An 11,883-nucleotide genomic window follows, 5' to 3' on the forward strand; every position below is an offset into this window, starting at 1 on the left:
ATATACAAGGGTGAGCTGGGTGATGAAGGATCGGCTCCGACATTGCAAAACGACTTACCTATGAAAAGCTGAGTTGAATTCAAACTTGTATCCCCAGATCCTAGATCAAAGTGGGAATAACCAACACTATCCAGTACATTACAATGGAAAAGTAGCTTGCAGGATGTAATTGTGTAGAAATAAATTATTTTTATTATTTAATTTCAGACAATATATAGAATTTAATTAATTGAATTTGAGGGTTTTCAGAATTTATAAATTTTATACTTATTTTTTGTGAAACATTAATTAGAAGTGCAGGGGAGCCTCAAAAAAATTCAAGTGCATTTTACCGAGAGCACAAGAACTTGGAAATTTATATTACGATGCGCTAAAATTGGATATAATAAAGTGTTGTTGATGTTATTATTTTCATATTAAATTCCTCCATTTAAAAATTTATAATTTGAAAGTTACGAAATTGTGAATTTCCACTCTGTGACCTGACTTAATGTTACGACATTAAAATTCGAGCGAAAAATGTCGAAATTATTCTTGCTTCCCGTTTATCAATTGAAAGTAGAAGTAAATATTTGAAGAGCTGACATCTTTAAAGCATTAATAAAACTAGAAGTACACGCAAAGAATGATATTTTCACAATGATAGTTCTTTACACTTTCATTTAGAGGTGGAGAGAGATCTTTATCACTTATTGTTTTAATGCCACCGTGTATTAAAAAACAAAAATTTTAAATTGTATAATATTTTTAAATAATAAAGTTTTTTCTTAATACCACTTTGGAGCCCGGGACCAAATCCTGGCTAGCGAGTATCGGGATTGAATCCAAGGAATTTTCTGCATAGAATATGTAGAAAATTAACTACATAGATTTTTTTTTATTTCTAATAAAATTATATAGTAAGTTATATGAAAAAAGAGGCACTATCACAAAGATCTCTTTCCGCTATGTCTTGCTGGGCTTTACATTTAGGAGGTACTCAAAAATATTTGTTGTATACTATTTATCCTATTGTATTTCTTGCGTATGTTGACGCTTAAACCAATTCGTCCATCCGGCCATCAGCGTGAATTGACTTAAAAAACACTTTAAAAAATACTTGCTTTCTAGACTCTGTTTTAAAATAATACTTCCAAGATTAGTTTTGTATTTCGAACACCAAGACTCCGTCAGAAAAATTTACAGACATTTACGTGAAATATACGATACGTGTGTTTCATAAATACTACAGATAAATGTACAAAATTTGTATCATTTTATTTACATTTTAATTACCTTTCAATTGAAATATCTTTGCTCATATTTATCAGAAAGATGATTTAAAAAGTTGAGGATTAAGGATTATCATCTTTCGTCCAAATCCTGGAATCTAACGAGCCATATGGTTATTCTTGTTTAAATAAAAATTGCCACAATGATATTAATTAATATTTATCTTTCATTTTATGGATAAAATAATCGTTAAGATTTTCCATGTAGTTATTTAAATTTTACGAATTTATATTACGTTTGTAAGGCATTAAAATTAGTTAATTTACGTCCTCTTTTCCCCGGACATGTCTTCTTTTTTATAATTTGGTTCCGATAACTCTCAATATACAAGTTTAAGCCACTTCGATTTGAAAGGTCGATAAGTTATTATTTAACGTGTCATTTAAAATTCTTTAAATATTGTTCAAATTTTAGCGCTGTTTACAAAATTTCCAATCTGTGAAAGTATGAAAATATTCGTACATAAGTACAGAACACAAGCACACAATATTACTTTCTAGTGTTGCATCGACCCAGTAATTTGGAAATCGCTGCACAAAGTCGATATAGAATTACACATTGAAATTTTATTCCCAACATCTGTTATAATTAATAACAGAAAATAGTTTAGCACAAAAAAGATTTGTGTTAATCATTATGTTTTGAATCTCTGTTCATCTCTGTTAAATTAATCTTTACCACTATTTTAAACAGTAATAAGTATTAATTAATTAATGCTTCTTGTCCTTTAAATATTATCTTGTTAATGTTAGTATATTGTGATCTACTAATAGGACTATTGATTTAACTTGGGGATGAAATTAGCGAGATTGAATTAGTCTCTCGGTTCAAAAGAATAAATTTTATTTGAACAGGTTTGAATAACAGGTGCAAATAAAGAAACCAAAACAATGTATGAGCACCTTACAGGCGAAGATTTCTCGAGTTTGACATTTCCCGTTAGAAGGGCCTCGACATTTAGCATTTTTTATTATATAATAAAATCAATTTTAAGAATTAAAAATAAATTTAAATTCTAAATTAATATTATATATATATAATAAATATATTTTAAAAATTTACACTGGATGTAAATCGAATGGGTCAAGAGGTATCGGTAAGGATGTGATGTTACGTAAATTTAGCTTATAAGAGGCTCTAAACTGTAGCTTGTTTAGCTTATGTGTAAATCCGGCTCTACTAAAAAAAGAAAGAAGATAGTGTTTGCCCCAAAAAATCGAATCCAAATCCTCTTGAAATACTACAGATTCTCATACTTCCAACCACAAGACCCAAATTTAGAGCATCATACAAAGAGAAATTACTTCACTACGTCTTTGTGCTTTTATTAAACTTCTTTTACAGTAAAGAATGTTTTAATTTAGACATGATATAGAGCGTCAGTTTGTCAATCCGTCGTTGAATAGAACGGATACCGAAAAAGCATTGTGGACCTGGCCGAACCCACAATAAGTATGATTAGAAATCCTCTTAGAGTCCACAAGACGGAAAAGAGATAAAAATAAAGTTAAAATATATCTATAAGAAGCCAAGTAGTTAAGAAGTAATTTAAAAATTAAAATAACAACAGTATAATTATTTTACAAAAGTCTGAAGTTATTATTTTAATCGATTTTGATCGACAATTTAATATATATTTTTATTAACTTCTATCTAGATAATATATGTATAATAAAATTTAGAATATTTTTAGAGTGAAAACAGAGCAGATAAACCTTCGGATACGTTATCAATATTACGAAATATTTTAAATTAACTATAAAAGTAGCTAGATGGAAACTACAGCCTTTACTTTCAATAGCGATATAGTTATGCCACGCTTCTACGAAAATACGTGATGGGATATCAACTAGGAAGATAGAAACGTTACTACACCGGATATGAAACTCGATTTAAGTTAAGACGAAACAAGTTTAAGAAGTGAAATGCTTACTGAGTAACCAATGGGTTAGAGGTGAGTTATATTTTAATTAAATTGTCGTTTAATACTGTAATTCGATCCGTTAAATCTGCTATTAACTACGGCCATGTTTGCGTTATAAAGTTGTTTATAAATTACTTATCCTTCTATTTAAATTGAAACTAATATTTAAAAAAAATAAGTATTTTATTATGTCTATATTGCTATATATTTACATGTTCTTTATCAGTTTATAGGAGTGTTTTGTATATGTTCTAATTCCTAGAAAGTTTCAAATGATAGCAAAAAAAATCTGTTTTTATTACTTAAAATGATAGTTTTTTATATAAATAATTATAGGAAGTTATAAAAAATATATCAATTTAAATAGTTTTCTGATCAAAGTGTTGGAGTACAGTACATTACATTCGTCATTCCTGTATAAACAATAATCTAAATGTAAAATAACCTGCTGCCATCTAATGATAAGTAGAATTAGTAAAATATTAATTCTTTATGTATAATGAAATTTGTTTATAAGTAATAACTGTTATAGATTTAGCAAGTATCTTAATTAATTTCTACGAGAAATAGCAATTTTAGATAATTAGAAAGGGGTTAAATAAATAAATAATAATAATAATAAGCTAAAATGTGTTTTCCTTAATTAATAAATGAAGAAAAGAATATAATTTTATAGAAAATTACTTGAAAATTAAGTCTTTTTTAGGCCTGTAATGTGAAGAAACATCTATTTAATTACTTATTATGCAAGAAAGGAAGAAAGAAATGTTTTTTTTTTTTCTTATTTTGCTGAAAATTACTCAATATGCTGAATATATTTTATTATTTTCAATATAAAATTCAGATTGTTACGATACAGTTTTTACTAAAATAATCTTCATTAACGGCAAAATATATACAAAAATAGTTTATTGGTTTTAATATGTGGTTAGAATCTGAATTTTATCAAAATATTCTACTTATAAAAGGTGAATTTTTAAATATGGAGGAAAGTAACAATTCTGGCTTCTTTTATTATATCCTTTTCTTCATATTTGATTTTTGTGACATTAAAAAGTAATGAAGAAAAACAATATTATGATATTTTTAATGATAAAGATGACCCAAAGAAAGCTTACAAGTTATTAACAAAACAAAAATAAGAGCTTTAAATCGTTTGAATTTCTTATTGTGTTATTTTTTGTATTACTATTTTATAATAATTAAAAATATAAAAAGTTTTAATAGTAAAATATCATAACAGATGGCGCCACAAATACAGTTTCAAATGTTGCCGGGAAAGTTAAGCAACTCGATGCTATATTGCCACTTAAAAAACCGTAAAGAGTTGGCTTGATCTGCAATTGGTTCGATCAACACGAGTAAAGAAGGCCGGAACGATGCATATTAATTATGCAAGAAACAATACGGGAATTGCGACAGTATATGATTGACTAAACGTTTGGTGTTACGTTTACTAAAGATATAATTTTTTTTTTTTATCGATAGGCGATTTGCATTCAGGACGAGTTTGTCTTTAATCATTGTCTTTATCCTAACAACTGATGTGTGAATTTGGTTTACTCAAAGAATTTCAAAGGCCTAATTAACAAATTAGCTAACAATTTATGTAATGCCTACTGGATTATATGTAAACTAGAAGTATAATTGTAGATACAATTCACTTATATCAGTTATAAGTAGCACAATAACAGATAAAACAAAAAGGAACTTTAAATATTTTCATAAATGATATAACTTATTATTATTATTTTTTTTTAATAAATGGCTGTTATTCTTGAATGCGATCCATCAGTGGCCGAGTGTATAAAACCGTGAATTGAGTTTTCTCACTCGTGACTCAATGAACTAGTTTCGTGGAATTTTTCGAGATTTCTTCGCATGTCTAACGTTTAACAGTGGCCAATTTCCTATAAAAAGTTATTCGGAATTCCAATAGGAAGTTCTCCGAAAGCCATCTGCCAAGGAAGTACCCCGTACTTCACTTGGCGAATTGCCTTCGTGTTGCGTTGCTTTATCCTATCAAATTAATAATTATTAAATGTTCTGAAAAGATTTATATTTAAACTAAAACCAGGATATACAATATATTTCGTCTGTTTCTTTAATTATTTATTTTTAAATGAAGAATAAAGAAGAAATCTGACAAGCCGACATCTGACATGGAGCATATGTAAATGCAAAGAAAACATGTTATGATTTACTTTAATATAATCAATTTTCTTTGATAGATTTATTAATACGAAACATCAGTGCATTATAAGTCTGGCCCTCAATAGCATCGGGTAGCACGTGTTAGAGATGGAGAAATATATCCCGATCTGTACGATAAATAATAAGAATATGAAACGTACCCGCCATATCGCGGCGGGCATAAAATTTATTTATCTAAATTATTAATTACTTACTTAAAGCATGAAACTTATATACAGATTCCTTTATGTAATGTCATTCCTTCGTGTCATTTTTATTATTTAAACATATTTTATCAAAGCATTAACAAATTACTATGATTTTTCGGAACTTCTTTTTATAAATTTCGTGTTTCTGAACTTCCATAATTTAATTAGTTTTCACACCTTTATAAATAATATTTTATTGTTGTGACTTCTGCTACAAATATTTGATTAGGTGATATTATAAATTAATGATAACTGTTGAATGTGATAATGTCCATAGACTCAATGACGTCGAGAATTCTTTGGCCACGTGGATGATGTCGATAAGAGATGATGATAAACTCGGGTAGAAAAATAAATTAAATCCTTTATAAAGTCATTTCTTCTTTGATTTTAGATGCAAAATTACATTTAATTCGTGAATTCACTTCTTGACATTTAAGATTAAATTATATTTATGTTCTTTTAAAAGTTATTAAGCAAGAAGAATTGTCCAACGGGAACTTCCAGAAAGATATTTTTACTTGAAAAGTATACGAATATGATCTAGTTTACTGTGTAAACACTTTTCTTCTGCAAGTGTTTAAAACATTCTCTAATGTCGCAGAAATTTAGTGCCGAAACCAAATCTTAAGGGACGATTACTAGAACTTCGAGCACGATAACCTGGTCTATTTATCCTGACACCAAGGCGAGAATTGAAGTCTATGTCGACGATAGAACCAAAATTACCACCGACGTTTGCACCAATATTTAAACCAATATCGGGTCGCCTTTGCGATTTAACTTTCATTATCAGAAACAGAGTGATGAAAACGAATACCTGTGAAAATAACAAATAGATCATAAGTTTACAATTAGGATTAAAATATTTTTGGGTAAGTGTATATGAATTGGATCGGGGATTAAGTTTTAAGATTGTTGAATATATTCACTTACTATTGTACTGGACTGTACAATAAACTCCCACCTATTACAGGGTTCTTTGATTTGACCCTCACATTTACGTAGGCCTCAAAAACATTTGCAAATTATTCACTATATTTCCGTATTTCTTGTGTATCAAAAGTCATTTATTTCGTGTCTAATTTTATTACTTAAATATATATATTTTCGTTTTTTGAATATACTGGGAGATCTCAAAAGAGTAAGTAGCTTGGATCTTTCGGATTTCTGGACCCTACGGGGTATACAAAGAGCCAGCTTAAGGGGGGGGGTGCGATGGATACATTCACAGCACCTCGCATTCTTCATTAAAGACCCATTTATATTAATATTTTATCCTGAACCCTATAAAACACGGAGCCGATTCTGAAAATACTCTGGTATAATCTGTATTTCAAACAAATATGCAATACAAAAAGAAATAATCACTGCGAATTAACGTAAACAAATTTCAAAATTTTACAAATAATTACAAATAAAAGTTTAATTTGATCCTTTTCAGACACACTTATCCTCTAAAATACATAATTATTTTATTTATAATTATATTAATATTATAGAATTATTAATTTTATAATTAATATTTATACAAATCTAAAAACTTACCCAATATTTCATTCTTAACAGATATTTACTGTTCGTAGGAACAAATTATATTTAATGATACAAAAAGTGTCAGTCAATTTATATCATTTTAATTTTTTAATTTGTTTGACCTAATAATCTGAGAGGAAACTGGTTCGATTGGTTAAAGTTTAAATTGGATCTAGAAACTGTTCACGTCATTTCTATTTGTCTGAATGAAAGACTTTTGCCTACAATAACCAGCACCAGCAAAACACTAGCTGGTGTTTTTAGATGTGTTTAGACCAACATTTCGGATTCTTTTAAGGAAATAACTTAAATGGAATATTTACCAAAATGTTTAAATGCTTACTTTTAATTATATCTTCCATATATAGGAAGGAACGTAATTAACGTAATTATCCTTTGTGTTTCTTATATTATTACATTGATCATCTATTTTTTCATTTATTTATTAAGAAATTTGTAATAAAGGCCTAATTTCTGAAACAAAAGGGTTAAGGTGAATTCGTATATTATTAATTTGAAGTGTTTTAACCTTCAAAGTAATAATATACGCATTGATTGAATTCATTGTAAGACTGTTCTATTGCTATTTTTCGTGACATAATCATAAATATATCGAGTTTAAAAATAATTTTGCTTTATATAATTATATATTTTAAAAGTTAAATATATTATATTTCAAGATATTAATTACAAAAATAGCTTATAGATTATTTTTTTGTTAAACTGAATTTTTGTGATGTTTGTTTGGTTGGATGGGATAAAGCAACGCAACAAGTGAGCGATCTGTCAAAAGAAATGCCTCCAGGACGGACTTTCTATGGAAATCTGGTGCCTATTTAGGTATTAGACAGGTGGTGAAAACCACCTGTCTAATACCTAAATAGTTACAGTTAGTTAGAATATATCTAGTTACAGCTGGGGCCTCGTCTTCTTAGGGGCTTTATTTCACTGCTGACTATTAATATTTTTGTTTATATCTGTATCTATAGAATGTCTCTAAAAATTAGTCAGAACCTTAAAACTGTTCTGCATATACAGTACTATACATGTTATTTAGTCTTTATATATTTATTCTGATAAGCTATTCTATATGAATATATTTATATAACTTCCAAGAAAACATTTTTATATATATTATATGAAAATTAAATTATAATTTCCATTGATTCGTTTAATAAAGACAATTCTTTTTGATAGAGTGAATTAAGCCGTTCAATCATTTTCTCACAACTTTAATACGGTTTTTTTGGACCCAAATCTATAATATTATTCCAAATGTCTCACTTTTCACGTGGAAAGCAACATAAATAATATTCCACATGAGTTTTAAGAGTATAAACCAGAAAAAGAAAGAAGAACTCAAAATAGAAACATATTTCTATTAATTATGATTTCTTGAGGCATGAAAGTCAACTTATCAGATATATAATTGAGGATATTTAGATGATTAACGACAGCTTTAGTAAATGACAGATCAGAATAACTAATCTCTTAATAAACCCATCACTTATTTAGATGTGTCGACACTAAATCTATCGTTAATTTTAAATATATCACTGTTTAATATTATAACTCAAAGCACACTTAATACTATATTACTTAAATTATATTTAAAATAGTAACAGAAAAATATATATTTAAATAGCTATAAATACTCGTTTAATATTATAATGAGCCTTTCTGTGNGTTCCGATAACTCTCAATATACAAGTTTAAGCCACTTCGATAAAGATCGCTGATGGTGTACAAATGAAACGGCGGAAAGACTGACAGAAACAAGGTTCTCACCTTTGTAAAAATGTCGTATTTTTTATAATTTTATTAAAGAGTGAAATATTATAAATATTTATGCAAAAATATTTGTATTTTTACAAGTAATACTCTGATTGCATTATTTTTTTTATTGTTATCTTTATCGTATGTTAAATGCATTTTAATTTCAGAAAAAAAGCTTTATTTTCCTAAAAAATTTTAAAAATTTATTTTTAGATACAGAACAGCTTCCCTAATGAGTGTTACTTTGAGTTGCGATCATCGAGTAGTAGACGGTGCCGTAGGAGCCCAGTGGATGGCACATTTTAAAAAGATCTTAGAGAAACCTGAAATGATGCTGTTGTGATTATATGTGATTTTATATAGATTATTAAAACTAAACTTACAAATTATGTGGACTAATATAATGTATGTTGTATTCAAGGACTCTTGAGTTTAAAAATGCAAAAATTTTTGATTGATTGCAATACTTTCCCTCTGTTATATATAACAGAGCTGGGAAAGTAAGAATGACAATGTTGAAAAAATTTTCTAGTTTAGACAACTACTTCTTTCTGACATTTTTTTACATTTAAAAAGCAGCATCTTCTGACTGAATCTAGTGGCATTAACTATAACATTCAGGTTTCTATAATAATTTGCAATAAAAGACATTTTGAAGTTAGTGAAGTTTTCTGTTAATATGAAGTGATAATTTTGAGATTTGTAATGATATTTTTTAATGAACTTTTTCAAGTGACTTATTCAAATTAGTTCATGTGTGAAAAGTTTGTGAGCTTCTCAAACCAGACTCATTTCAGTGGCAGGCTGATGTTTTTATGTGGAGATATAAATAGCTTGCTTAGAATGCTTAAAAGCAGTAAGTTAAAAAAATGCACTCACCTAATTTACAGAAGCTGAAATTTGTATCTTATTTCAAATGGAATTTTTTTCAAAGACTTTGAAATTATCATTTTAATATCAATAAATGAGAGTTCTATATTGCCCAAAAGATTACTTATCAATTTTTACCTGTTAATTTGATAGTAACTAAGTTATTTACATTAGAAAATAAATTTTTGTTTTATTCGTAATCAAAATTATATACAGGGCTGTGCCAATGGGTGCAAAGCAGTATGCTCCACTAATCTATAATTTCAATTATTCTGCTCAAATTGTTAAAGAAAGTTAGCAATTTCAGGCATAAAAAATTTCTCACACCAGAATGGCAATTTACTTTGGTGTAGTCTTGATTGTACATACATCTGATACCTTGAATAAATTCTTGTGTTATGAATTTCTTAAAATAGGACAGTTCAGACATTGTATAACTTATATAAATTCTGTACATAATTTGTAATCTTCAGATACTGTACAATAATTATAAAATTTTAAATGTAATTATAATTTATAATTTTCATTGTTACAGGGACTTGTAGATATCAGTAATGATGTCAAAGCATTAGCAGCTAAAGCTAGAGATGGCAAACTTAAACCACAGGAGTTTCAAGTAAGTAAACATATAATATAAGAATATTGAAACAATTTTTAAGAAAAGAAGATTAAAAACTTGTTACTGAAAATGGTATTTTCATTTTAGGGTGGAACTTTCACTATATCTAACTTAGGAATGTTTGGCATTAAAAATTTTGCTGCCATCATTAATCCACCTCAGGTTTGTCCAATTAGGTCTAGCAAGTATATATATAAACAAACTTTTTTAGTTTTTAAATTTAATTATTGATCGTTTTTACTGTAGGCATGCATTTTAGCAGTTGGTAAAACTGAAAAAAGAATAATTCCAGATGAAACTACGGATACAGGGCAAGTAAAATTTATGACATATTAATGATAATGATTCATGTACAATTATCCTACTGGCACTGATATGAATATATACAGTAAGGAATTTACTAATATTTAATTAATTTACTGTTTACACATTTGCTAAATCATTCAAGTAATGATTTGATTTTTGCTTACAATCATAAACAAATCTTTACCATTAATTAATATAATTTCTTGGAGTGAACAATATTTTAGAAAATTAGCAATCTTGATTGAATATTGATCATTAGGAATTAACAAAATAAATACAGATCTGAAGATGCTAGATTACTATTTTATATTTTTAATAAGAGAAATCAAAATCGAGAGTACCACATGTTGATCTTTATTTCTTTTGTTAGACATAATTCTCTTGTTGATTATAAGTGTGTAACCTAAAAGAGCTAAAGTTTCCTAAAAAGTTTTTGCTCTAGAACACCTTGAATTAGATTTACATTTGAGAAATTTCCTTAACAAGAGTGAAATAAAAAATAGTAAAAAGACATGGCCGGCGGTAATTACATTTAATAAAATTATAAAAAATACGACATTTTTACAAAGGTGAGAACCTTGTTTCTGTCAGTCTTTCCGCCGTTTCATTTGTACACCATCAGCGATCCTTAAGACAATTCACAAAATTTTCCGGGGACGACCTTCCTTTTAAGGCTACTGCCTCGGTAAAAAAATGTAAAAACAGGCAAAGCGTCCTCTGGTGTTTGTTGCCACTGTCACAATATCACATTTTAAATAAAAAATAGTAAAAAGACATGGCAGGCAGTAATTACATTTAATAAAATTATAAAAAATACGACATTTTACAAAGGTGAGAACCTTGTTTCTGTCAGTCTTTCCGCCGTTTCATTTGTACACCATCAGCGATCCTTAAGACAATTCACAAAATTTTCCGGGGACGACCTTCCTTTTAAGGCTACTGCCTCGGTAAAAAAATGTAAAAACAGGCAAAGCGTCCTCTGGTGTTCGTTGCCACTGTCACAATATCACATTTTAAATAAAAATTGTAAAAAGACATGGCCGGCGGTAATTACATTTAATAAAATTATAAAAAAACGACATTTTTACAAAGGTGAGAACCTTGTTTCTGTCAGTCTTTCCGCCGTTTCATTTGTACACCATCAGCGATCCTTAAGACAATTCACAAAATTTTCCGGG

General features: G+C 28.2%; 2 protein-coding genes across 3 annotated transcripts in view; both read left to right on the forward strand.

Annotated features, from left to right (window-relative positions):
• Positions 1 to 3,054: 3,054 nt before the first annotated feature.
• The window catches only part of LOC111635702 (toll-like receptor 13), an 18,635-nt gene continuing 9,806 nt past the window's right edge, over positions 3,055 to 11,883 (forward strand). Inside the window, exon 1 of one of the 2 annotated variants that reach the window (XM_023380745.1) lies at positions 3,055 to 3,226. The gene's annotated coding sequence lies outside the window, so the exon portion shown is untranslated. The remainder of the gene's footprint in view (positions 3,227 to 11,883) is intronic. The other variant, XM_023380746.1, reaches the window with a different exon arrangement.
• On the forward strand, positions 9,143 to 11,424 carry LOC111635710 (dihydrolipoyllysine-residue acetyltransferase component of pyruvate dehydrogenase complex, mitochondrial-like). Its single transcript, XM_023380756.1, has 4 exons — positions 9,143 to 9,187; positions 10,316 to 10,396; positions 10,487 to 10,561; positions 10,646 to 11,424. The coding sequence occupies exons 1-4, from the start codon at positions 9,143 to 9,145 to the stop codon at positions 10,733 to 10,735; spliced, it is 291 nt and encodes a 96-aa protein (XP_023236524.1). The 3' UTR covers positions 10,736 to 11,424.

The sequence above is a fragment of the Centruroides sculpturatus genome, unplaced genomic scaffold (assembly GCF_000671375.1).
Source record: "Centruroides sculpturatus isolate CEXI.00-Female unplaced genomic scaffold, Cexi_2.0 scaffold1028, whole genome shotgun sequence".
Taxonomy (NCBI): Eukaryota; Metazoa; Arthropoda; class Arachnida; order Scorpiones; family Buthidae; genus Centruroides; species Centruroides sculpturatus.